The sequence below is a fragment of the Lepidochelys kempii genome, chromosome 26 (assembly GCF_965140265.1).
Source record: "Lepidochelys kempii isolate rLepKem1 chromosome 26, rLepKem1.hap2, whole genome shotgun sequence".
NCBI lineage: Eukaryota > Metazoa > Chordata > Testudines > Cheloniidae > Lepidochelys > Lepidochelys kempii.
In genome coordinates this window covers 11,080,874-11,108,859 of record NC_133281.1, presented here as the reverse complement: position 1 = coordinate 11,108,859, position 27,986 = coordinate 11,080,874, and the positions used below count along the sequence as shown (strand labels likewise).

Here is a 27,986-nt window from a genome sequence, read left to right as displayed (position 1 = left end):
CGGTGGGGCACATGGGGTGGGTGGGTTTTGCAGCAGCCTGGGGGTTGCTACGTCGGTCGTGCTAATAAAAGAGGGAGGAGCCTGGGCCCCAAAAACTGGACAGGGGGGAGCGGGTCGGGAGCCCCTCGACGGATCTCCCGGGCCAGGTACCCCAGCAAAGGGACAACGTGGACAGGGGGGAGCTCCTCGCCCCACTGTTGGGGCTTAGCCAGGGCTCCGTGCTGCTCCCCCGCGGGTTTGCTGCAGTGGGGGGGAGGGGCGAGCGGGCCGCCCTGGGCCAGGCTGTGGGGGGCGCGCGCCCCATCCCCGGGACTCCGCGGCCCCTCAACTCCCCCCCGCCCCCCCACCCCGGCCCGCGCTGCAGTTCCCCCCTGCGGCCGGCAGAGGCCGCCCCAGCGCCTCCGACTCCGGCCTCCGCAGGCGCCGGGGCGGGGCAGCCACGCGCCCGCGGCCCTGACTCCGGGCGCCGGCGCCGCGGGAGGGACAAGATGGCGGCCGCGGGGCGGTGGCTGCGGGCGGCGGCGGGGCTGGGCGGCCGGTAGGTGACCCCGGGCGCGGGCGCGGGCTCGGCTCGTCGCCGCCCCCCGCTGGGGGGGTGAACCCCTTTCCAGACAAGGGGAAGCAGGGTGTCCCCGCCGGTCACCCCCAACTCCCCCCCGTTTTCTCCACCCCCGCCGCGGGTCGCCCCCCAACTGGTCCCCCCGCGTCTTCTCCACCCCCCCCGCGGGCCGCCCCCTAACTCCCCCCCCCGCGGGTCGCCCCCCCCTCCCCCCCCGCGTCTTCTCCGCCCCCCCCGCGGGCCGCCCCCTAACTCCGCCCCCCCCCGCGGGTCGCCCCCCCTCCCCCCCCGCGTCTTCTCCGCCCCCCCCCCGCGGGTCGCCCCCCAACTCCCCCCCGCGTCTTCTCCACCCCCCCCCCGCGGGCCGCCCCCTAACTCCCCCCCCCGCGGGTCGCCCCCCCCTCCCCCCCCGCGTCTTCTCCGCCCCCCCCGCGGGCCGCCCCCTAACTCCGCCCCCCCCCGCGGGTCGCCCCCCCTCCCCCCCCGCGTCTTCTCCGCCCCCCCCCCCGCGGGTCGCCCCCCAACTCCCCCCCGCGTCTTCTCCACCCCCCCCCGCGGGCCGCCCCCTAACTCCCCCCCCCGCGTCTTCTCCGCCCCCCCCCCGCGGGTCGCCCCCCCTCCCCCCCCGCGTCTTCTCCGCCCCCCCCCCGCGGGTCGCCCCCCAACTCCCCCCCGCGTCTTCTCCACCCCCCCCGCGGGCCGCCCCCTAACTCCCCCCCCGCGTCTTCTCCACCCCCCCCCTGCGGGTCGCTCCCCAACTCCCCCCCCGCGTCTTCTCCACCCCCCCCGCGGGCCGCCCCCTAACTCCCCCCCCGCGTCTTCTCCACCCCCCCCCGCGGGCCGCCCCCTAACTCCCCCCCCCGCGTCTTCTCCGCCCCCCCCCCCGCGGGTCGCCCCCCAACTGGTCCCCCCGCGTCTTCTCCACCCCCCCCGCGGGTCGCCCCCCAACTCCCCCCCCGCGTCTTCTCCGCCCCCCCCCCCGCGGGTCGCCCCCCAACTCCTCCCCCCCGCGTCTTCTCCGCCCCCCCCCCGCGGGTCGCCCCCCAACTCCTCCCCCCCGCGTCTTCTCCGCCCCCCCCCCGCGGGTCGCCCCCCACCTCCTCCCCCCCCCGCGTCTTCTCCGCCCCCCCCCGCGGGTCGCCCCCCACCTCCCCCCCCGCGTCTTCTCCGCCCCCCCCCGCGGGTCGCCCCCCACCTCCCCCCCCGCGTCTTCTCCGCCCCCCCCCCCGCGGGTCGCCCCCCACCTCCCCCCTCCTCCCCCCTCCGCGTCTTCTCCGCCCCCCCCCCGCGGGTCGCCCCCCACGTCCCTCCCCCCGCGTCTTCTCGGCCCCCCCCCGTGGGTCGCCCCCCACGTCCCCCCCCCCGCGTCTTCTCGGCCCCCCCCCGCGGGTTGCTCCCCACCTCTCCCCCCCCCGCGTCTTCTCCGCCCCCCCCCGCGGGTCGCCCCCCACCTCCCCTCCCCCCGCGTCTTCTCCGCCCCCCCCCGTGGGTCGCCCCCCCCCCCCAACTTCCCCTCCTCCCCTACGTCTTCTCCAAGCTGTGAGGTTAACTTCCCTTCTCCCTCTCCCTAAGGGTCACCTCTCCTCATTTTTCCCGTCCCCCCCTCCCCCCGTCTCCCTCTTGGGCCAGGCTTCGGGGGTCACAGGTTAATCTCCACCCCACCCCACCCCACCCCCCGCAGTGGGGTGTTAGGGGTTAAACCTTCCTCTCCCCCCCCCACCTCCCCCCCCCATGTCTTCTCCGCCCCCCCCCCGTGGGTCGCCCCCCCCAACTTCCCCCCCCTCCCCTACGTCTTCTCCAAGCTGTGAGGTTAACTTCCCTTCTCCCTCTCCCTAAGGGTCACCTCTCCTCATTTTTCCCGTCCCCCCTCCCCCCGTCTCCCTCTTGGGCCAGGCTTCGGGGGTCACAGGTTAATCTCCACCCCACCCCACCCCCCGCAGTGGGGTGTTAGGGGTTAAACCTTCCTCTCCCCCCCCACCCCCCCATGCAATGGAGAAGCAGAGGACATCTAGCTGATCACAATGGTCTCCTCTGGCCTTAAAAAAACAAAAAACTATGAACTATCGACCTGATCTGCTCTCTCCACCCAGTGTGTAACTGGGAAGATGGTTTTATTATTTGTGTTGTCGTTGTGCGGAGGAACCTTAGTCATGGGTCAGGACCCTGTTGAGATAGGCAAGGCGCAAACACAGCATAACCTTAACTGTTAAGTCCCCGGCCGGCCAGCCCAGCTGGAGCAGCACCACCTACCCAGAGCTCCCCCAGCCCACCGGATCGGCCTTTTAATCGGTTAACTGTTTAAACGAAATATTTTTAATCGTTTAAACGGTTAACTTTTTTATTTACATCCCTAGTAGGTTCCCTATGACCTATCACTGAATGGCTGGGTAGGGAGAAACTTCTACATCTCTACAATGAGGAGAGGGTTAAAAGGACCCTAGTAACTCAAAATTATCCCAATTGCTTAAATTTGGTAAACTCATACAAAAGTTGTTTTAAAAAAACCAACAACCTCCTGCTGAGATCTGAAAGGGAAACTGACTCTAAGTGTGAAACTGACTTCATTTATTTTCATTGTCGAAACCCAGAGAGAGGGAAGCAAAGAGTAAGCAGTGTAAAGAAAGGAATCTGGATCAGATCTTAAAATATTTTTGCTGTAATAATTCAAGGTGGTTGTTAGTAACAGATAAAGACATCTGTCCCTATATAATTAAAATATCATTGTCTGAAGATTCTTGGAAGTTAGAAGTCAAAGCTCACATTTTCAAATTGTGGATATTTTCATGCCAAGTTTGTGCAGGTAATTATAGTGACTGCACAAAACAGGAATTTGCATGTGGAAAATGAACAGTTTTTTTGTATTCCTGTTTATTACCTATGTAATCATGGTAATTATTGAGTACAAATATGCACCTAAACTTTTGAAAATCGGTTTAGTCTATCTTCTCACCTCTTCGAGTTTGTTCTTTTCAGTGTATTCTTTGCCGTTTTGTCCACTCGAGGTCTGTGTGTCTCAGCAAGATGGGTGGTGTGGTTTACCTGACCAGCATCGACAAGAATTTTCTGTTATAGCTGGCCTGGTTCCACTCCAGGGCCCTGGTCTCCCGCTGCTGGATACGAATAGTTCTGTTGATACACTGCTTCAATGGAGCTGCTGTCCTTTCTCCACAGCAGTGTCCTGGTGAATTTTAAATCAAGGTGATTGCTGTGTAATGGTTACTTGGCCACCTGGAAATTGAAGGAGAAGGGATTGAAACCCCATTTTCCCTTCTCCTCCAACAATTATGTGGAGAGGAGGGGAAAATAAGCCTGTAGCTGATAGCTACTCTACATTACCTGTTCTCCTTCAAGAGGGAGGAAATTGGTTAAGCAACTTGCTGAAATCCAGTGGTATTGGGTGCATACAAAATTCTCTTTTCTTGGGAGATGGGAAAAACTAAATTCTTAATTGAGAGATTGTTGGTAAAATCTGTCTTTCTTTAGGTTCTGTCGCATGACATTACAAGGCTTTAACTTAACAGCTAAACAGCCTCTCTGCCAATTTGCACGAAGAAAACCGTTTCTTCCATCCACCATAGCACATAATACAGGTAAATTTAATTTTTGTCATAAAGTAAGTAAAGCTCTCTTGAGATTTCTCTCAAGAAGATGGTGAAAGAATAAATTCTCCTTTTTACTGAAATCTCACATGTATGCAGTATTCTGGGTGATTTTTTGTTAATGGAAAGGTAGTTAAATCATGCAGTCAGAGTTTAGAACCAGGACTCGGAGACTGTATACCAGATTCTGGTCATTATATGACCTCGGGTAAGTCCATTACACTCTGCGCCTCAGTTTCCCCATCTGTATAATAATGGGGATATTTCATTTGGTTGCTGAGGCTTGTAAAGAGCTTTGAAGATGTAAATCACTATACTTGTGCTTATACATATTAGTTTAACTCCTTAGCGTAAGATCACTCTGAGACCTCCTGCTATCCTGTGTCCTGTTCAACAGCTGAAATCAGCAAGACTGGAACTGCTGACCATCCCAAGATATAATCTTGTAAGGGTGGAGGTGTAGTGCCTTTACCATCAGGAGCAGTGTGCTCCTGAATATATCCTTCTGTACATCTCTGGCCATCTTTGGGACAGAAATTTAAAAGTTTTGTTTTAATTTTGAGTTGTCTGATTAATTGTAGGTGTTGGGGAGGTTTGAAGTGATTTTGCTCTTCCTTCTGTCAGTTTGTTAGGCATGTTGCCCAATTCTCTTTTAATTTGACTAACACCGTATTAAGGCGCTGAGAAATTAAAATGGGCCGAATTGACAATTTTGCAGTTTTTAGTATTAACCTCTTAACATTAGTTTTTCTGAAAAGCACTTCAGCTACTAAAACTTGTAGTTATGTAGCTCGTGGGATTGTAGTAACATATACCGATTTTCAGCTTTGGATTTCTGGTTCAAAGCCAGTCTTTGTTAGTGATCAAAAATTGTTAGTTTCGTGTGTCTCTTCAGTGATCTGTATAAAGTTAGTTTGGTCACAGAAAAGGGTTTCAGAGTAGCAGCCATGTTAGTCTGTATTCGCAAAAAGAAAAGGCGTACTCGTGGCACCTTAAAAACTAACCAATTTATTTGAGCATAAGCTTTCGTGAGCTACAGCTCACTTCATCAGATGCATCCAGTGGAAAATACAGTGAGGAGATTGATATACACACAGAACATGAAAAAATGGGTGTTATCATACGCACTGTAAGGAGAGTGATCATTTAAAATGAGCTATTAACAGCAGGGGAGGGGGGGAGAAAACCTTTTGTAGTGATAATCAAGGTGGGCCATTTCCAGCAGTTAACAGGAACGTTCGAGGAGCAGTGGGGGGTGGGGGAAATAAACATGGAAAAATAGTTTTACTTTGTGTAATGACACATCCACTCCCAGTCTCTATTCAAGCCTAAGTTAATTGTATCCAATTTGCAAATTAATTCCAATTCAGCAGTCTCTCGTTGGAGTCTGTTTTTGAAATCTTTTTGTTCTAATATTGCGACCTTTAGGTCTGAAATCGCATGACCAGAGAGATTGAAGTGTTCTCCGACTGGTTTATGAAAGTTATAATTCTTGACGTCTGATTTGTGTCCATTTATTCTTTTACGTAGAGACTGTCCAGTTTGACCAATGTACATGGCAGAGGGGCATTGCTGGCACATGATGGCATATATCACATTGGTAGATGTGCACGTGAACGAGCCTCTGATATTGTGGCTCATGTGATTAGGCCCTACGATGGTGTCCCCTGAATAGGTATGTGGACACAGTTGGCAACGGGCTTTGTTGCAAGGATACGTTCCTGGGTTAGCGGTTCTGGTGTGTGGTTGCTGGTGAGTATTTGCTTCAGGTTGGAGGGCTGTCTGTAAGCAAGGACTGGCCGGTCTCCCAAGATTTGTGAGAGTGATGGGTCGTCCTTTAGGATAGGTTGTAGATCCTTGATGATGCGTTGGAGAGGTTTTAGTTGGGGGCTGAAGGTGATGGCTAGTGGCGTTCTGTTATTATCTTTGCTGGGCCTGTCCTGTAGTAGGTGGCCTCTGGGTACTCTTCTGGCTTTGTCAATTTGTTTCTTCACTTCCGCAGGTGGGTATTGTAGTTGTAAGAATGCTTGATAAAGATCTTGTAGGTGTTTGTCTCTGCCTGAGGAGTTGGAGCAAATGCAGTCCTATCGTAGAGCTTGGCTGTAGACAATGGATCGTGTGGTGTGGTCTGGATGAAAGCTGGAGGCATGTAGGTAGGAAAAGCGGTCAGTAGGTTTCCGGTATAGGGTGGTGTTTGTGTGACCATCGCTTATTAGCACCGTAGTGTCCAGGAAGTGGATCTCGTGTGTGGACTGGTCCAGGCTGAGGTTGATGATGCGACGGAAATTGTTGAAATCATGGTGGAATTCCTCAAGGGCTTCTTTTCCATGGGTCCAGATGATGAAGATGTCATCAATGTAGTGCAAGTAGAGTAGAGGCATTAGGGGACAAGAGCTGAGGAAGCGTTGTTCTAAGTCAGCCATAAAAATGTTGGCATACTGTGGGGCCTTGTGGGTACCCATAGCAGTGCTGCTGATTTGAAGGTATACATTGTCCCCAAATGTGAAATAGTTATAGGTGAGGACAAAGTCACAAAGTTCAGCCACCAGGTTTGTAATACACATTCACCATAATTGGCATTAACCATGAAGCAGTTTCAGGAGAGAGGGTGATGGGTCATGAAGATGGAGAGGGCTCCTCCTTTAGGACAGATTTGAGGGACGTTGGAAGGGCAACCTAGAGAGGTTTGAACTGCCACTGCAAATATTGTGTGTGTACAGATGACTTCAGTAGCAAGGTCTGTCAATCCAGCACCTTTCACTAACACTAAAACTCACGCCCGTACCGTGCCAAATTAATATTATCTGCAAATGTAGTCTGAAAAACCGCAGGCTGGAACTCCAGTTTACTCTATCTGCTCCTACAATATTTTGTACGACTCTGTGCTCCGAAAAAAAAGGGTTCCATTGCCTTTTGTGCTGCTGAAAATTGCAGATCAGCTTCTGCAGCTGCCTGGTGGATTCAACAACAACTCTGCCATGCTGTGGAGAAAGAGATTTGTGTATATACACATTTTTAATTATGCGGGTGCCTGTTGTATAGAACCAAGCACAAGTGCAAATATTATTTAAATGAGTGTCTCAGTGGCCACTGCAGCAAATGCTTTTTGATGCAGATTGCAGAGGGCCTCAGACCTAACCAACTCAGAATTGATTTTTTTTAACATTCAGATTTAATCAAGCAGTTTACTGGTTGACTCTGAGGGTTCTAGTCAGCTGCATACGGATCTACAAATGTCCTTTAAATTCTGTCTTTTTTCTATCTTTATTTTTCTCTTTCAGTAAATGATCAAACAGAAGAAAGTACATGGTATATTGGCCAGATACTTGAAAGAAGCAATATGTTTAGTCTGTGTTCGTGATGCTACTTACAAATAGTAGATGATGATAAACTTGGTTATTCACAGTACATACAAAGAGTTCCAGTTTGACTAATGAGAAAGGAAAACGGATTTTTTTCAAAAACCAATGTTTCTAACTTCAGAAGATCCTGGGTACAATAGCAACCCTCATCAATATTTTTGTGAGAGGATGATGTATCCTGTTGTGTTGTAGGCTAGCCATTTGACTGTAGAGTTGCTGTCAGTTGCCCTTTGCAGTAGAGAAGTCAGTAAATTTGTAGGGCGTGTTCAGTTGACCACATCCAGTTCCATCACTATAGGCTATTTGTCATATTGTCACATTGGAGGTGGCTTCCTTTGCCACTCTGATCAGGGAGATGTTTCTAGCCCTTGTGGTTGGAGTTGTGTGACAAAACAGAAAACGGCGTTTAGTTACTAAGTCAGGACTAGTTCTAGCATGTTAACACTGAGCATCTCCATGCTAATTCTTTTACTCTTTCTCTCGAAACCTGAGAGCTTGCGTGTGTGGTGATGCTGTGGGTTAAAGTCAAATGAGTTGTCAGGACAGACACCTGCAGAGGAAATTTGGCGACTTATAAATAGCCTGATTTGTCATCTAATACTAGGAGTCGTGATCAAAATTGCCATTTAGGAAGTGAAAGCTTCAGCTCTTTTTTTGTTGCTTTAAAAATAACAAAAATAGTTGACTCTAAGCCATATATGTTTCTAAAGTTAAATAAGCTTGCTTCCCAAATAGCATGTACTCAGAATTTATACATATTCCTAGGGTTTTCTAATTAAAAAAAAAAAAATCTATTTCCCTTTGCTGAAAGTGATGTGCTGGTTTGAGAATCCGAATCGTGCAATGAAATATGGCAGTGAAGGGACAGGAGAGTGATCTAGTGGTTAATGTAGAGAATAAGGAGGTAGGGTTGTATATCCAGCTCTGACATTTACTTTCTGTGTCACATCACTGTACGTCAGATTTCCAATCTGTAAAATGATTATTGTAATACCAACTGCACAGCTCCATTGTGAATCTTAATTAATGTTTGCAAAGCACTTTGATATCCTTGGCTAAAAGTATAATCTATTTCTTTTTGTTAAGGTTTGGCCAGTCCAGCAAAATCCCATTAAAATAATAATGTCTGAGTAAACAACTAAATACTTTTTTCATAAATGTTGGGGATATTTTTACCAGCTTTTATAAATGATTTTAATATCAATTGTTAATACAAAATGTTTGCTGAAAGTCAATAAGCACGGTATCAGAGCCAGCTTAATTAAACTGGTAGAGCTGTCCATTCAGATAAGATAGTTTGGGTAATTAAAAAGAATTCTGTGCTTGCTCTGAAAGGCTATGCAGGTTTCCAGATTACTGCAATTTCTTGTCCACACCAGAATGTCACAAACACTCCTTATCGGGCTGTGTGTTCATTTTTTTTAGTTATTTTCTGTGATACTTTCTCCTTTTTGATAATGCTGGAAAAGGAACAAAAAGATCTTAACATTAGCATATCTACAACAGAGGGTTAGTACACCTGCCCAAATCCTGCATCTGGAGTGTTCTTAATAGGAGGGTGATGATGTTGGAGTGGAGAGCCCGCACAGTGCTCAGGTACCAAAGTGGTGAGCATGGAATAACAACCTGAATAGTATAGAGAAGGGGCACAAGTCGTATCTTAGTGTGGATGTTAAAAAGAGAGCCTCTGAAAAAAGAGGGGCAGAGTATTAGCTCTGTTCAGATTAACACAGAGAATGTGAGCAGCAAATTGCTAGTTTGAGATTAAAACTAGCTGGGACAGGGTTTCATTAAGCTTTTCATCTGTCTCTTAAATTTAGTGACTGAATTGGTTGATCTTTATGTCAATATGGGTACTTTGATGGAACTCACTGAGCCATGCGTGATAAATTTCAGTGTTCCACAGTCCTCTGTTTTTAATAAATCTGTGTTGTGCAAACAAAGCCTTGCCTGGCTAAATAAACAGGATCTCTGTTGTTCCTTATATGAGCCTCTTCTCTTTTGAACATTTATTTCCTCCTTTCTCTTTTCAGTAAGATGCATGTTTATTCAGACTCAGGACACTCCAAATCCAAATAGTCTGAAGTTTATTCCAGGAAGACAAGTACTGGAATCGAGGACCATGGATTTCTCCACACCAGCTGCAGCATTTTGCTCACCTTTAGCGAGGTGTGTTAAAGCATTACATACTTTGTTCAAGGGACTAGCTGTGTTTAGTTACTGAAACACATCTATATACAAGTGTCGTCATAAATGCAGCTGAATGTTAAAAAGAGGATTTGCTGCCTTTCCATTGTGGATGCTTCTTTTTTTCATAAAGTAGATTGAATGCCTACAGATAGCCAAAGTAATCTATCGAGATTTTTATACTGTGCCTGTCAATGTAATAACTAAGTTCCTGGTAATCTATTTCATTGTTTTGAGTCAAATCATGATAGAATTCAGTATTCCTGAGAAGGAAATCTACTGTTGCTCATACCTGTGTGCCAGATCTTGCAAAACTTTACTCAGGTGAGTAGTCCTTACACTAGTAGTACCATTAAAGTCATGCCATCTCACAGTGTAACGAGACAGACAACATAAGGAAGTGTCCATAAATGTGGTACGTGAAACTGAAACAGTTTACTAATTTTGGCACAGTACGACTCTGACACTGTTAACCTTAGCTTTGAAGCCAATTGGGTTTTTTCTTCCTTTAAAATATGGGTATGTTACAAACAGTACAGTGGAAAAATTAAAATGACTCAAGTTTGTAATGAACCCTTTTTTTCTAGTTTTCATGTATAACCTTTTGCAAAGGCCCTCAGTGCCATAGATCTGGAGTATCCATAGTGAAACTTACTTGGACTAATACATTTCAATCCACTTGGTCTATGAATCCTTACTACAGTTTATTTTCCGTCTAATACTTTGCTATATTTTCATTGGGTAAAAAAAAGGGCTGGGACACCATTAAAAATCTGTCTGAAAGTGGGGGAATGGGATGGGAAGGAGTTTTAGGAATCTTTCGCCTGCTGATGGTGATGAGATGCATTGGAGAACTGTTGCAAACTTGCTTTCTGGGAAAAGTGGGTGTGAGCACTGCTCCTGGTATCTGCCATTGCATCAACAGCAGCCTCTGGAGATAATGCTCCTTATGCCTGCTATGTATGTGGGTTGAGAGGCTGCAGTGGGAGGGTGAGAGATGGAAATGCCATAGTGTCACCTTCCCAAGATCATAGTTTAATTTGCTCTTTTACGTGATGGAAATACTGCACACAAGTGAAAGCAGCCTAATGCAGTCCTCTCTCCGGGAAATGTAGCGTTATCCAATGTATTGCTATAATATTTCCAAAATGCTATAGTTGATTTGTAGCCAAACAGGAACTTTTCAAATGAAGTTCTTTAGCTCAAAGGTAGTATAAATGCCCATATGTATAGAACAGCAGATGCAGTGTGAAAGGTATTTCAGTGCATCCAGCAGAGATTGTTTACAATCCAAGATCTCATTAGCAGAGTGCTGAAATACCAGGATGTGTATAAACCAAATTATATTAGATTGCAGAGTACAAATAACTGGAGGAAAATGATTTTGTTGCAAAATGTCTGAGAATGAACTTCTGAATAGGAAACCAAGAACAGTACATGTTGAGGAAGTACAAGGAATATTCACATCTTGTGATTCTGTGTTTAATGCTGGCCTGCCTACCAGCACAGTTAGAGTAAAGCGTTTATTGCACTACCATTTATATCTCAGTTTCCAGGCTTTGTAATTGGGATGCCCATTTGTTTTGGTGTGAGAATACAAATCTTCCAAAGAATAATATCAGCTATGCTAGCTTTAGATGATTTGGAGTGAATGTGTAACGCCAAAATATTTTTTAAAGTAAAATTTTGGGACCATTAGTCCATCAAGCAAATTAGGGTGTGGTGATATTTTAAAAAAACACACAACACACACAGCTACATTTTTAACATTTAAAAATTGTTTGTTACATGTGTAGGAAAGTTCTTCTCCTAAATATCCTTTGCTATACATAACCTGTGGTAAAGTATCTGATTTGTGCATCTTTGAGTTGTATAGATTTCCCCTTCAAGAAAGTCTATTTTTCAGCTATTTAGATTTACTGAAAATGTATCCTGTCTCTGTTTTCAAGGTTAGGGTTACCTACAGTGTTGTGTGAAAATGCCAGATTTAACTTCTGGTTGTTCTAGCTGTTTTTTATCATATCCCTGTGTGTGACAACAATCAGTCATTTAATCTGTGGTCTAGGTATTAAGGTTGTATAGATTTGACATCACTGACTCCTGGGGCCACACAAACAAAACTGAGCATTTGTTGAGATTGCCTTTAAAACTCTCATTCAATTATTTTATAATTAAAATAGTTTGTAATTAGTGAGTTCTTGTGTCCTGTCTGGTTCTAAAGTTTTAGAGTGCTGGTCTGAATTTGTGTAACAACAAAATTGTGTGATGATAAAATTCAGAACAGCTTTTAGTAGAATTGATTATAATGAAAAGTTTTCAGCAACCTAATCTACTGTTCTAAAGAAGAGTCCCTGTCCTTCCACAGTTGCATGCCAAGAACGTTGGGATGTGTGTGTCGGTCATCTTGATGCTGATTCAGTAGTTTTATGGCTAAAGAATACCTCATGGCTTCAAACAGGAGCTAGAGACATGAGCATTAACTCTTTCATACTTCTACAGCATGTTACTTTTCCCTGTTCAGTATCACACGCCACGTTATGATGTTTTCGACTTATGCCAAGCTGCAGAATTCCATGAGCATGGATAAAGAATAGAAGCACTTAAACTGTAGAAGAATCTTTTGCCAATCTCCTTTAATGGTTTTATTTTCTTAAGTGATTATTGCCCTCTAGAAATGTATTCTAGTAGGAAAGCAAGAAACACAGTGGAACATGATTGATAGAAACTTTTAGTTTAGTGTTTTTTGTGACTGCAGACTTGTGGTTAACTTTCTTTTGCAGACAGTTGTTCAGGATTGAAGGAGTTAAAAGTGTCTTCTTTGGGCCAGACTTCATCACAGTCACAAAGGTAAGCGGAAAAGCGGTTCTAATGGTCTAAACATGAGCTGATGCATGTCCAGCCTGCAGGGAGAAGTGAAAGGAACAGACTCCTTGCAGATCCTTCCCTGGCTTGCATAAGGTACAGTAAAAAATCTTACCTTTACCTAGAAAGTCCTCAAAATATTCACTACAGGCATTAATTTAATTCTTCAACATAATCTCTCATAAAGTGAAATATAGTTACCATAAAGCTATGAAGGGCACTGTGTTCTAGTTACGGCTTCTGAGAATATTGTCTCTTGAATCTGATTTTCGGAGCCGCCGAAGGTCACTACTTACCTTGACTTGAATTGTTGTAGGTGCTTAGCACTTTTTCAGTTCTAATCAAAATGTTAGAAGTCAGTTGAGTAAACTTTTAATAAAACATTTTGCCCTTTTGTGGTTCCCTTTCCTCTAAATTTGAATAAAAAGCCTCACATTTTACAGATGTGCATATTTACTATGGCATACTTGGTTAAGTAAGTTTCTGTAGCCAGGGACAGATCTTGGGCATCCAAATGGATTGGCATGCTAAAGGCATCACTGTTGTCTGATCTAGCATGCACGTGGTATTGTGAATAGAACTCTGCTCCAGAAATAGTCCTTTTATTACTCATGCTAAAAGAGAAGTTCCATAAAATATTAAGTAGTGTTAAGGTTCGTATCCTTTTAGGCTAGATAATAGTAGGCAACAAAATTACAAACACGTGAAGGTGAAAGTCTATCTAACAAAGAACAGTGATACACATAAATGCAAGCAAGTGCATTATGTATTGCCTCAAAATCCCTCCTTTGCCTCCCACTGGCAAAGCTTATTCATCTGGGACTCAGGAGTTCACCCAACCTAGGAGGTATTGTGTAATAAATCCATAGCTGCATAAACACCGTATAGTCGCTATGCCATTTAGTGGACAACACATGAGATGTCAAAAATAGAACACATAACCGAAACGTAAACAGGCTTCAAAAACAGTTTGTTGGCACAAATAAAACTTAGCAGAACATCTGTGATTTTAGGTTCTTTTCATCTTGCGTTGTTTGTTTTTATACACTAATATTTTATACAGCAGTTGGCTGGCAAACATTGCAGGCAACTGCTTAAATCCAAACAACTAGACCTCTTTACTGAATATTTTAAATATAATTTTATGAAAACTTTTCTATTTCATGTTGGATTTGGTAAAACTGTTGAAACATTTAAATTTCAGGCCTTAATGCCCAGCAAGGTGCCTTTAAGATGGACAAAGGGCCATCTGTCAGTTTAATCTTTGGAAGGAGGCAGAAACACTATATTTGTTTTTTTTCTTAAATTTTTTATAGGTGAGTGAAGATTGGGATTGGAATTTACTGAAACCAGATATTTATGCAACCATAATGGATTTCTTTGCCTCTGGTTTACCTGTAATTACTGAAGAGGCACCTCGTACAGACACGGGTAAATGGAACTCATCACGACTGGCTTATGCTTGTATATGGTCTTAGTCCTCTCTTAAGTTGATGTGTTTGATAGATCATGTTCAGAGGAAATGAACTTGCCTCACAGAAAACATGTGAGAAGAGAATAACTGAAACAGTATAAATGGCTAAAATTAACACGCAAGATTCAGTGGTCTGCGTAAGGTGCAATTAAACTAATAATACACAAACGGTTTAAAGCAGTTGTCTGACTATGAATATGGGGCCAGGTTCTCAGCTAGTGCAATGCTGAGGCCAAATTTTATAGACTCATTGATTCCAAGGCCAGAAGGGACCCTTGTGAACATCTAGTCTGACCTGTATAACACAGGTACACATAGAACTTCCCCCAGAGAATTCTGAGAGCATATCTATTAGAACAGTGGCTTTCAATCTGTGATCTGCTGACCCCTGGGAGTCCACAGACTATGTCTAAGATTTCCAAAGGGGTCTGCACTTCATTTGACATTATTTTAAGGGTCTGCAAATGAAAAAAGGTTGAAAACCATTGTTTTAGAAAAACCTCCAACCTTCAATGGCACCACACTGACTGTGCACCAGCAAAGGATTTGGCCAAGGCTGTTCTCGCCTTTTTTGGTTTGAAACATTTTTTTAAAGTGCTTGGGTTGCTGTGTGTACAAAACTGTTGGAGGTTGCGACACAGTCTGCTTTTTACAAGCTCGCTATAAAAATCACTGGTCTCCTTTGTAAAGTGTTGAAATGCCCTGTGTTAATGGATTAATCGTAAAATTGCAATACGGTTCCAACAAGAATGCAGAGAAGAGTTGCTAAACTGAGCTGGAGGGAAACTCTGCCTGTGTTGAGGTGTCCTGGTAGCCCATCTGTTGCCGTCAGGTGTTCTTTCAGTCGCAAAGTACGCAGCTGCGTAGAGCACCCTGTTGCCCTGCGCAGCTGCATGCTGCTCCAACCCCTGCTCAGGCTCTTCCCCAGGGCCCCCACCCTTGCTTCTCCCTTGCCCTGCCCTAGCTCCACCCCCACTTCCCTGAGCTCTGCAGCAGAGCCCACCGGCAGCGGGAAGTGCAGCGACCCGGCCCCAGCTGCGCTGCCGGTGAGTGCTGGGCAGGGCCCCAGAATAGCTAGAGACAGCCCTGTGTGTAGCTATTGAGATCTCTGTGTTGGTGTAACTTACATGCTGAGGAGCCAGAGGGAGGAGTAGCTTGTAATACAGGGCTGCCTGTGTTAGCCCACATATCTGTATCCCATCCTGTTAAGTGCTTTTCTTGCTACTCCTCTCTGCATGTGAAATAACACCAGCTTGATCTGTCAGAGGGCTTCTCTGTGCTTTGAGAAGAACCGTGGTTATGCTTATGTGTGAGTAAGAGGGAGAATATTGAGGAAAATCTAAAAAGTGTCATGTATGTGCTGTAAATTACACCATCTTAGACTTAGCTGTGAGTTTAGCTGTCAGAAGCATCCTTTGGTGATGTATTGTTGGTACAACTTAATCATGGAAAAAGAATATTGTTTTTACAAGTATTTTACCACAGTAGTATTAATCATAATAAGGCCCTGTCAACATTTTTATTTGCATTTGTTTTTCCCCTAAAGCTGCATCAGAAGATGACGACGAAGTTGTATTAATGATTAAGGAACTTCTGGATACTAGAATAAGGTAACTTTAAACATTGCTAGTTTAAAGCATTGTCACACAGTAGGCGTGTTTTGGATTATTTCAGAGTGATGCAATTCTAAATATTTTTAGGATTACACAAATTAAATGGGTAACGTGGCATATTTCAGCTTGGTGCACAGACAAGCCATGTTCATGTTGTCATTGAAAATCGCACCTTGAGGTTCCCTGTGAAAACTAGCTTTGTGCTAAACCGTGTCCAGTTCAGAGAAGGATCTGACTGAATCAAATTGACCCCTTCAATTCAAACTTCACTTTCCTAGATGATTTTAGGAGACGGTAGGATCCTGCAGCCCATAGTAGAGTGTGTTCTTTAAAATGAGTTCATTGGGACAAACCTGGTTATAGCTTTAGGTGCTACTGCAGTCTAAATCTCTAAAAATAATAATAAAAATAAAATGAAAGATCTTCGACTTTGTGGTGAGCACTCTTTTTTTCCCCCTTCATATATTCATCTCCCTTGTTTTTCACATCTTGCTGTTCTCAGATGAGTTTTAAATCATTTAATATTTCATGTTCAGTAAAGTAGGGTAACCTCTATCATCTCAAATTTATATCTCAGAAATTCATGCACAGAAGTCATCTGAGCTTCAATAAACGTTTATCCCTATATTTTTTCTACAGCAATTATATTTGGGTTTTGACACAGCTTGAAATAAGAATCTGGTAGTCACCAATATAGTGTTTAGAGCAGTTAAGAGACAGTTTTCAGTTCTTGTCATAAGGCAGCCCCACCTGGAGCATCCTTCTGCTGCAAACCGCGGCAGGACAGGCACAGCTGCCTCTTTCTCTCCTTCATAGTCCCCTGAAGTGTATTTGAGTGTAAATAGCCCTTGTGGGTTTAATTTATTACAAAAGGAAGTCCCATGCACATAAATTCCAACACCATAATCCAGGCAATACATCGAATACAACCCCAGCATGCCCTTGCTCTCCAGCACAACGCTCTATGGCTCCAGCTCTCTGACTCCAAGAGCCAGCTGGCATCTCCCTCTGCTGCTCTCAGCCTTCTCCGGCCTTGGCACTCTTTGGCTCAGGAAGGACAATTCTGGCTAGCCTCTCCCCTGGCTCCCTATTCCTCTACCCTTTTCAGCCTCCCGGCACCGGCTTTGGCACTTGAAAGTCAGCAAGCTAGCCCTGCCATTGGCTCTTAGATCTCAGCGTTTTTCAGCCTCCCAGCACTGGCTCTTCAGCCCCGGAAGGTCAGCCGGCCAGTCCCTCCACTGGCTCTGTGATGATTTGTCCCTCTTTTCGGGGAGGGCCTGCAGTGAGCTTTCTGTTCTCTGCAGCTTTTCCCAGAGACCTCTAGTGTCCTGAATATTCCTGACTGGTCTCTCGCTCCCTAATCTTGTATAGCCCCTAAGTGCTGCTCCACCCTCTTAAGTGACCAGACTGGGATTACCTGTTCTGGCACAGGAATGCTGTATCTACTTCATTTACAGCGGTCAGCCCCCTGTACAGTTCTTTAACTACCTCCCATAGTGAACAGAAAAAAAATAAGAAATACAGAAATGTGGATGTGGGGAAATGCCTAATGTATTTCAGAAGTCCTCTTGTCACCGACTATGGCTTCTTCTACAAATCTCACATTCCAGGAGCAAACACTCTTACGTACGGTGTAAGTTAATAGAATTAATTTGCATTTCTCAAGAAAATGCACCAACTTGGGCTTTTTTTATTTATAATTTCTATAAAATGTTGCATTCTGAAAGCTCTTATAAAAATAAATTGTAAGGGAGATATTTCAGCTGAAATATAGTGACATATATAGTAAACTCATCTCTCGAAGAGGAAGGGATATAGAGGGGAGGAGGAAAATCTTATCTAATTATATGTATTGTGTTTGTGTGTGTGTGTGTATATAGAAGTTTTCAAACTGGGGTGTGTCCTCCTTTGATCCCCCTCCCCCTGGGGGCATGCCAAGTTTGATCACAGGGGGCAGAGGATGTGACAGGGCTGGGCTGAAGGCTGGGGTCAGGAGGAGGCTTTGTCTGGCAGGGGGAAGCACACAGAACTCTGAGGGGTGGTCTTGCCTGCTTTGACTAGGCTTTTTGCCCATCTTACTCCCTCACAGCTGCAGCTGTGTCCACCAACTGGCAGGAGAGATTGGTGGGAGCTCTGCGAGTGGGAAGTTGAAGGCTGCACTCCAGGAGTACCGCCACTCCCTTCCCCCTGCTACACAGAGCCTTCTCTTGATCCCAGCCTTTCAGCGCAACCCCAAGGCTAGGAGCGCTGTTTCTTTCCCTTGCTGGACAGCGAATGGGGTCGCGCTGAAGTGCCAGGGTCAGGAGCGGGCTGTGTCCGGCAGGGAGGTCAGTATTCAAGGGGTGCAGTCTTTCAGTCTCCTCCTGATCCTGGCCTTTCAGCTCAGCCCCATCTGCTTCCCCTGCGTAGGGGTAATGGAGCTGGGCAGGGAGCCAAGTGCTGGCAGCTTCAGGGAGCAAAAGGCTTCCTCAACTGCCATGTGGTGAGTACTCGGTCTCCCCAACTGGCCCTCGCAGGTACCAGGTGTGACGCACATGGCAATCTTCTGCATATCCTTGATTGAGTATCTTTGGGGTCCAGTGTGTTAAATGCAGCGTTTGTGGACTGGGGTCATATGTCACTCTCCAGGACAGAGATGGGATGTGAGGCATGGGAGTTCAAAGGACTATATGGAAAATGTGCTAGACGGGAATGGACGTTTGGGGACAATAAGTGTGAAGTGAAGTATTTTCTGGGGAATACCTAGAAAGAGGTTAATGCAAATTCCCCACCTCTGGTTATGCAAAAAGCGAGACTTTGGAGCTACAACCTGAGGAAGGACTTGTACCAGTTCACAGACACTGGAGATCAAAGGCCTAAGCTGCGTAAAGAACAGCTGAAGTGCCCAGCCTGGGTTCTGGTTCTGAATCTAGACTGTTACGAACTTGTAACCACAGGGGAAAAACAACCCACTGGAGCCTGAGGTTGGAGATGCGGGTGACCCCTGGTAAGCTTTTTAGCATGCGTGTAGGTTCTTTTATTGTTTTAACATGTTTTCTCTGTCATGCTTTCACCTTAATAAATGTGCTTGCTTAGAAAAAGCTGTGTGGTAACTTAAAATTGTGGGCAATACACTGGTCAGAGCCTCTGGAGAGAAAGCCAAGTGCAGTTGCTGGCCTTTTAGGCAGCTGGAGAGATCACATTGTAGGCAGGGAACTATGCAGCCTTAATAATCCCCTGGGCAAGAGGGAGTGAGACGCAGGTCTCTGCCCAAGAAAGGTGATGGCTGAGGAGCTAGGAGCCTAGAGTGGGTGCCCTTAAGGGACCACGAGTGGGGAACATAGATGCCCTGAAACCGTGACACCAGGCACTCCTCCCCTCATTGCTTAGAAAAAGAGAGGTGTGCATGGTCGTGGGGGTGGCTCAGCAAAACAAAGTTTGGGCACCTCTGGTATGTAGAAATGATTTGAAAGACAGCATTAAGTAAGCTTTGCTGTCATGGGTTATGTGGTTGCCTAAAACCCCCATGGTACATTAGCCTTAAAATTCACAGTTGCCTCTTTTGTATTCCACAGAAGTTCTTTTAAAATTGTTTGTCCTTTTTCTCAGTTGGCCAGGAGGCTGTTGAACAGACCATTTGCAGTAGTCTGTGTTGTTGTGTCAATATCCTTATTGAATAGCTTCCAGGAGCTCTGTATAAGCCCAGTGATACACACAGAGAATTCGTTGTTTACACTGAAGAACATCAAAAATAGAAGCAAAGAAATCAGAAGCCGTAGGAGGGTGTGTCTACACTGCAGTTAAAGACCCGTGGCTGGCCCGTGTCAGCTGACTTGGGTTTACGGGGCTTTGGCTACGGGGTTGTAAAATTGTGTTGTAGACGTTCGGGTTTGGGCTCAGGCTGGAGCCCGAGCTCTGGGATCACAATTTTACAGCCCCGAGCCCTGCAAGCCTGAGGCAGCTGACACCGGCCAGCTGCACTCTGGGAGGAAAGAAGGGAAGACTGGAATTGTGCCGTAACATGTTAAAATCTTGTTTCAAATAAAGGAAGAATGAGTTCTCAATCAGTTGCTTTTTGTTTGTTGGCTTCCAGGAATTGAGGTGATTAGTTTAGTGTAAGTTGTTGATGCTGCTGATAATAAATGTGACCAAATCCTAAATTATTCCAGCAGGGGTGAAGTTCTCAAGTGTTGTTCTGGGAATTGGTATAAAGAGCTTCTGTTCAAGTAACATGACGCTTTTTAGCTTGGCATCTGGAAAAATGTTGCTATGGGGATGCATTTACAAAGTTAGTCATTTGTCCATTGTGACAGGAGACTAGATTGGGGAATTGTCAATAGCTCTGGGGTCCAATCCTATGAGATGCCTCATCAACTAACCAGATCAGGCCCATACATACTTTTTCTTCCATACATTCTGTATACAAAGCACAACAAACATTCAGAACCCTCTAGAATATGTCATAATTATTCCCCATACTACTACATTCAGTTTGCAACAAGTTCTAATACTACACAGAAGACAATTTTAGCAAGAAAAATCCTCCAGTTCTACAGCTTACTGAGGATTCTGCCTTCATACCATACAGAAGAGAGGAGAGTGAATTGGTGACCATTAAAATTTATGCCTGTTGGAAAGTTCAGGATGTTGCTATGGGGGTGGAAGTGAAGGCTGTTTATCGTGGGAGTTAATTATAACTTCTTCGTATAATGTAAAGAAATGTGATTACTCAGTTATTATTGGTTGTAAAAATCCAGACAGATGTTTTACAAGCTTGTAGCTCTCTCTTTCCATATTAACTTGCCAATTGCAAAAATACCAGTTCAGAACTAAAAATCTTGCCCTCTTCCTTCAATAAGTACTTGCTGCTAATTTTTTTTTTTTTTTTTTTACTCGTAGAACACGTGATGGAATTCTCAAACTTTACATAGGAATGGATGCCTAGGGAGTTGTCAAGCCTTTGTCTCTGTCACTAGCCCAGGTCAAGAGTTGTCAACTGTTGATGCTATCTGATGGCTAACTCTTAGTTCTGTGTGACATGGGTTGGGAGGGATCGCAGGCCAGCTCCCAGTCACAAAATTCGTCAAAGTTGGCACATTTCCTCATTAGCCAAGGAATAAATAGGCCTTGGGTTATGTGTACGCTATAGAGCTTCCAGTAGCACAGCTGTACTAAGGTTGCTGCGCTGCTGTAAGATCTCTTGTGTAGCTGTTTTATGCCAACAGACGAGAGCTCTGCCGTCTACATAATTAAACCACGCCCAACGAGTGACAGCGGCTATTTTGGCTTGAGCCGTTCTCCTGCCAGCATAGTGCTGCGCACACTACCGCTTACGCCTGTGAAACTTATGTTGTTCGGGGCGGGGGGGGGGATGTTTTTCACATCCCTGAGCAACGTATGTTTTGCTGACATAAGTGGTAGTGTAGATATGGCCCCAGAGAAAGAGCTTTGGTCCCTTCAGGTCAGGGTTGGGACACGTTGACCTGGGGCACTCTAAGGAGACATCTGCTCTGTCATTGCCCATGTTAGACCAGTTTGTGTAAAAAAGAAAGGGCTTTAGTTCCTAGAACTCACTCTTACATGAGCATTAAATTAACTCTTACAAATTTTTAGAACAAAAATTACCTGCAGTAATATTTTCTGTTTGTTTCCTCAGGCCAACAGTTCAGGAAGATGGGGGTGATGTCATATATAAAGGCTTTGAAGATGGGATTGTACAGTTAAAGTTGCAGGGTTCGTGCACTAGCTGTCCCAGTTCTATCATAACGCTGAAGAATGGGATACAGAACATGCTACAGTTCTATATTCCAGAAGTGGAAGGTGTGGAACAGGTATGTGAATACTAGTGAATATAAAGGTGTGTGTTTGATGTATAGACAGGACCTCCTCCCCCTCGGAGGCATGTAGAGTTCTGCACAAGTAATTTAGAATACAGTTTTTTAAAAGTACATAATTTTGCAAGTCCGATGATATGGTATTTTAAGCAAATGGATAATGGGACAATATAAAAGAAATAACAGTATTTAACCCAGAAACATCTATGGCATTGGGAGTTATTGATATTTACAACAGGTTATTTCTGGGTGGTTTTTTTTTTTAATTTACTGAAGAAAAACTTCATTTCCATAGGGACTGGATGCTTTTAAATGCCTCTGCTTTCTGCAAAACTTCCATTTTTAGAAGAAAAGAAGTACTTGTGGCACCTTAGAGACTAACCAATTTATTTGAGCATAAGCTTTCGTGAGCTACAGCTCACTTCATCGGATGCATACTGTGGAAAGTGTAGAAGATCTTTTTATATACACACAAAGCATGAAAAAATACCTCCTCCCACCCCACTCTCCTGCTGGCAATAGCTTATCTAAAGTGATCACTCTCCTTACAATGTGTTTGATAATCAAGTTGGGTCATTTCCAGCACAAATCCAGGGTTTAACAAGAACGTCTGAGGAGGGGGGGAGGGTAGGAAGAAACAAGGGGAAATAGGTTACCTTGCATAGTGATTAGCCACTCCCAGTCTCTATTCAAGCCTAAGTTAATTGTATCAAATTTGCAAATGAATTCCATTTCAATGAAAGCTTATGCTCAAATAAATTGGTTAGTCTCTAAGGTGTCACAAGTACTCCTTTTCTTTTTGCGAATACAGACTAATACGGCTGTTACTCTGAAACCATTTTTAGAAGGTGCAACTCGCATGGGTCTTGGACCACAAATCAACCTTGAATGGGAAAACTTGTTTAATAAATTAGAGGAGTCAGATTAAATCCCTAGAATCCATCTAGGGGAGACTACAGCGGGTCCTACTGAAAGGTGAACTGTCAGGCTGGAGGGAGGTTACCAGTGGAGTTCCTCAAGGATCGGTTTTGGGACCAATCTTATTTAATCTTTTTATTACTGACCTCGGCACAAAAAGTGGGAGTGTGCTAATAAAGTTTGCGGATGTTACAAAGCTGGGAGGTATTGCCAATTTAGAGAAGGACAGGGATATCCTATAGGAGGATCTGGATGACCTTGTAAACTGGAGTAATAGTAATACGATGAAATTTAATAGTGAGAAGTGTAAGGTCATGCATTTAGGGACTAATAACAAGAATTTTAGTTATAAGCTAGGGACGCATCAATTAGAAGTAACAGAGGAGGAGAAGGACCTTGGAGTATTGGTTGATCATAGGATGACTATGAGCCGCCAATGTGATATGGCCGTGTGTCAAGGTTCCTCCCCCACTCTGAACTCTAGGGTACAGATGTGGGGACCTGCATGAAAAACCTCCTAAGCTTATCTTTACCAGCTTAGGTCAAAACTTCCCCAAGGTACAAAATATTCCACCCTTTGTCCTTGGATTGGCCGCTACCACCACCAAACTAATACTAGTTACTGGGGAAGAGCTGTTTGGACACGTCTTTCCCCCCAAAATACTTCCCAAAACCTTGCACCCCACTTCCTGGACAAGGTTTGGTAAAAAGCCTCACCAATTTGCCTAGGTGACTACAGACCCAGACCCTTGGATCTTAAGAACAATTGAACAATCCTCCCAACACTTGCACCCCCTCCCCTTTCCTGGGAAATGTTGGATAAAAAGCCTCACCAATTTGCATAGGTGACCACAGACCCAAACCCTTGGATCTGAGAACAATGAAAAAGCACTCAGTTTTCTTACAAGAAGACTTTTAATAAAAATAGAAGTAAATAGAAATGAAGAAATCCCCCCCCTGTAAAATCAGGATGGTAGATACCTTACAGGGTAATTAGATTCAAAACATAGAGAACCCCTCTAGTCAAAACCTTAAGTTACAAAAAAGATACACAGACAGAAATAGTTATTCTATTCAGCACAGTTCTTTTCTCAGCCATTTAAAGAAATCATAATCTAACACGTACCTAGCTAGATTACTTACTAAAAGTTCTAAGACTCCATTCCTGGTCTATCCCCGGCAAAGACAGACTATAGACAGACACACAGACCCTTTGTTTCTCTCCCTCCTCCCAGCTTTTGAAAGTACCTTGTCTCCTCATTGGTCATTTTGGTCAGGTGCCAGCGAGGTTACCTTTAGCTTCTTAACCCTTTACAGGTGAGAGGAGCTTTTGCCTGGCCAGGAGGGATTTCAAAGGGGTTTACCCTTCCCTTTATATTTATGACACCGTGAAAAAAGCTAATGCGGTCTTGGGGTGCATCAGGAGAGGTATTTCCAGTAGGGATAAGGAGGTTTTAGTACCGTTATACAAGGCACTGGTGAGACCTCACCTGGAATACTGTGTGCAGTTCTGGTCTCCCATGTTTACGAAGGATGAATTCAAACTGGAACAGGTACAGAGAAGGGCAACTAGGATGATCCGAGAAATGGAAAACTTGTCTTATGAAAGGAGACTCAAGGAGCTTGGCTTGTTTAGCCTAACTAAAAGAAGGTTGAGGGGAGATAGGATTGCTCTCTATAAATATATCAGAGGGATAAATACTGGAGAGGGAGAGGAATTATTTAAGCTCAGTACCAATGTGGACACAAGAACAAATGGATATAAACTGGCCACCGGGAAGTTTAGACTTGAAATTCGACGAAGGTTTCTAACCATCAGAGGAGTGAAGTTTTGGAATAGCCTTCCAAGGGAAGCAGTGGGGGCAAAAGATCTATCTGGCTTTAAGATTAAACTGGATAAGTTTATGGAGGAGATGGTATGATGGGATAACATGGTTTTGGTAATTAAATATTTATGGTAAATAGGCCCAATGGCCTGTGATGGGATATTAGATGGGGTGGGATCTGAGTTATCCAGGAAAGAATTTTCTGTAGTATCTAGCTGATGAATCTTGCCCATATGCTCAGGGTTTAGCTGATCGCCATATTTGGGGTCGGGAAGGAATTTTCCTCCAGGGCAGATTGGAAGAGGCCCTGGAGGTTTTTCGCCTTCCTCTGTAGCATGGGGCACAGGTCACTTGCTGGAGGATTCTCTGCTCCTTGAAGTCTTTAAACTACGATTTGAGGATTTCAATAGCACAGATATAGGTGTGAGGTTTTTTGCAGGAGTGGTGGGTGAAATTCTGTGGCCTGCGTTGTGCAGGAGGTCCGACTAGATGATCATAATGGTCCCTTCTGACCTAAATATCTATGACTCTATTAATCTTTTTCTAGCATGGTTTGGCAGATCGAGTCTTTGTTGGAATAAGGTGGGGAAAAAAGCCCGACACATTTTTTTTCCTCACATAGTTACAGCTGGTTTTATTTTTCCTCATTCGTGCATTTGTACCATGTACTCTAAATTTTGTGGTGTTGTTTTGTTCCAGTAACACAGCACATGAAGGTTATTCGTTTTCCTTTTTTTATTGACTCAGTTTCAAATGTATTGCTTCGCTCTAGTCTCAGAAACATGTGATGGATTTTATAACTGGAAAGTTTTTGGAAAAACTTTTTTTTTTTGGTCAGCGAACAATATTTTGATGTTTTGGGGACTTTCTTCTGATAAGTATAATAAACTAGGAACAAATGTTTGCTCTGTATGTACTAAGATAAGTCTGGGTCTGCAAAAATACAAATTCAGATACATTCTCCAATTAAACATCTGGTCTGTGTTAATGAATGTTCTCAATGCTTTCGTAACCACTTGGTCTGGCCTTAGCATTACACAACCTTCTTATTTCAGTCAAAACTCCTCATGTCATTTTGATTGAAGTGAGTGGCTCACCTCTTTCATGTGACCATCATCATACAATGGTGCTGAACAATTGCTACTCCCATTGCTTTCTCTGGGAATTAAGTAGTTCTTTAGATCAGGTTCAATGTAATTTACTGTGTCTGAATAACAAATGTTGTCATTTATACTTAGGTCTCTTTCTTGAGCTCTTGTGTTGTCCTAGTGAAGCAAAGCGGAGAATAATTACTTAAACAACTTCTGGATTTTGGTTTTAGGTTGTTGATGATGAAGATGGAGTGGAGAAAGAAGCAAACTCTACCTGAGCTAACGGCATGTGTGTGACTCTAAATAGCAAAGTTTTTTCCCGAGAGTGTGTATAACTTAATCATGTCCCGAGGAACAACAAAAATTGCCATTCTCTACTTTCATCTCTTAAAATTCTCTCTCTCTCTCTTTCCCCCTACCCCCCCCCCCACCCCAGGCCCGTTTAAAGATAATATACTGCCTTTTCCAGTGACTTACTATATGGTCTGCTTTCAAAAGAGAACTTGTTCCTTCTCCTGTAGACTTCATAACTGTTACGCATGGTTAAGAAACAAATGAAAAGCATTTTTAAATAGTGATTTGTCCATCTATTTCTATTTCAAACACAAAGGCTTGAGAATAAAAGTGGGAAGTGAAAAAAGTTAGTGCAATTGTTTAGAATAAATTCTAAAGAAAGTTGTGCATTTTATATAATATCTGTTTCAAATATTCTCCCCATTCTGCCTTATGGGCTTTTGGAATGACTTGCAATCATATTCTGAAGCTCCGAGATGTAGAGTTTATTTTTATGAAGTAAATTATTTATTTGTTCTTGATTACTGTGTATGAGTTTTGACTAAAAGTTAACCTGGTCACTTCAAATGTTTGTTGTTGATTATACTCAGTTGTTAAATATAATAATATTGACTAGTTTTGTGATTGTTATTCCCTTCCTTCCAACCATTGTATAGACAATGGCAACAAAATCAAATACAATTAGTTACAGATGTGAATCAACCGCTAAGAAAATAATACCATTTTTTAAAGAGTTCATTAGATGATCCTTATCAGCCATGATAGCTGGAGACCCTAATGCACTTTTTTATAACTAAAGATTATACAGCATATATTATTAATCTGTTTAAATTTGCAATAGGTCCTTCCTTAACATAGTATTTCTGGATGCAGAAAAACGTGGCAGGAGAGAACGTCAGTTTTACAAGCATTTAGAAACTGTGGGAAGGGAAAAGATTGACTTTCTGAAACTAAAACATGTCACTCATGCTTTTCAAGAGCAAAACATCTATTTTGTGGGTATGTAGAGGCATAACCTGTTTCCAGTGCCCAGTCTGAGTAGATGATTTGGGTATTAGGGATTCTGTTTTCCTTTGGCTGCGTCCACAAATGAGTTGCTGTAGGACCACGACTTGGGCTCGTGGCTGGAAGAGTTCCCACGGTTTTTGTGCTCCTTCCCCAACATGCAGGAATTGATTGCCTGCTGCACATGCCCCATCTCCCTTCAAGAGCCACAGCCATGCAGGAAGCTTCCACAGTGCTAGGCTTCATGGGGAGTGAGCAGTACATAACCCCTGAAATTCTGCCTTCCTCCCAGCCCATGCACAGTGGAACCAGAGCAGGTCTGTTGAAAGCAGAGCCTTTCATATCAGTAGGCAGGGTTTGGGGCAATGCAGTGGACATCACTGAATAGGAAAAACAGCCTTGGAAATCCATGCTCAGAGTAGTCTTGAGTGATCATTTTTGAGGAGCTGGGATTCCTTTAGAAAATTCAAGATCTGGTTTACTCTTCCAGATTTTTCAGTAATTATAAGCACATGCCTATGTACAGCCGAATCACAACTGAGTATCAAGTAGGGCAGTGTAAGTACACGGTGTGAAGTAGTAAGGAACACATTCTCGGTTGGTTTAACTCCACCAATTTCCTGGATCACATGAATAAACCAGCAGAGAATTTGGCCGACAGGGCACAAAGCAGCATGTAATAACAATGGACTTTATGCTCTCTGTGTGCAGTTTAAGGATAAATATTTATTTTAACAAAACAGCTGTTGGAACTCTGATTTGGAGTCATAATGCAGTGTCTTAGAAATAATAACCAGGATTGGGAGTTTGGAACTCCCGTGTGTTTTGTCCCCTCCCTCTTAGAAGTAAACAATGTCTAATCTTGCTAATGTATTTATAACAAAAGCACCCTGGAGGCAGACGTGTGCTCTTCAAAGGACCAGCTTGTGCACAGGCTAACACCATGCTCATGCTTTCAGCAGCAAAGTCCAAAATGGCTGGTAATGTTTCTGATTTCTCAAAAATTGAGCTTTTTTAGCCTGATTTCAGGTCAGTTTCCTGAATATCTTTATAAACCATTAAATACTCAAATGCGAAATAGGTGTATTATTGTGAATTAAATAAAATGTCTGTCCTCTGCATTTGTCTGTCAATGTGCTTTATCTCTTTTGGTCAGTATTTTTATTAGCTTAGTTAAGCAGCATTAAGCCATCTACGCCATAAGGGCTCAATTCTGCCTCTGCTATGGATGTGTAACCAGTGCTGACTTCTGTGGGAATGGTACGTACACGGACGAGGGCTGAATTTGGCCTCTAATATTTTACACTTGTAGTTGAAGATTAATGAAGACACATTAAATCCCTTTTAGCTTTGTGGTTAAAGCACTGGACTGGGACTCAGTAG

At 44.3% G+C, this 27,986-nt stretch overlaps 1 protein-coding gene across 3 annotated transcripts; it reads left to right on the top strand.

Annotated features, from left to right (window-relative positions):
* The first annotated feature begins 76 nt into the window (after positions 1–76).
* NFU1 (NFU1 iron-sulfur cluster scaffold) lies at positions 77–27,724 on the top strand. 3 transcript variants are annotated; one of them, XM_073325274.1, is made up of 8 exons: positions 77–146; positions 4,043–4,149; positions 9,554–9,689; positions 12,488–12,554; positions 13,886–14,000; positions 15,590–15,653; positions 21,292–21,466; positions 25,452–25,538. In XM_073325274.1, exons 2-8 carry the CDS (start codon positions 4,053–4,055, stop codon positions 25,500–25,502), a joined length of 705 nt encoding a protein of 234 aa, XP_073181375.1. In that variant the 5' UTR covers positions 77–146; positions 4,043–4,052; the 3' UTR covers positions 25,503–25,538. The 3 variants fall into 3 exon arrangements, with proteins under 3 accessions (XP_073181375.1, XP_073181374.1, XP_073181373.1); XM_073325273.1 differs by lacking the exon at positions 77–146 and adding an exon at positions 438–538 and having other exon boundaries at positions 25,535–27,724; XM_073325272.1 differs by lacking the exon at positions 77–146 and adding an exon at positions 438–538.
* Positions 27,725–27,986: the final 262 nt, after the last annotated feature.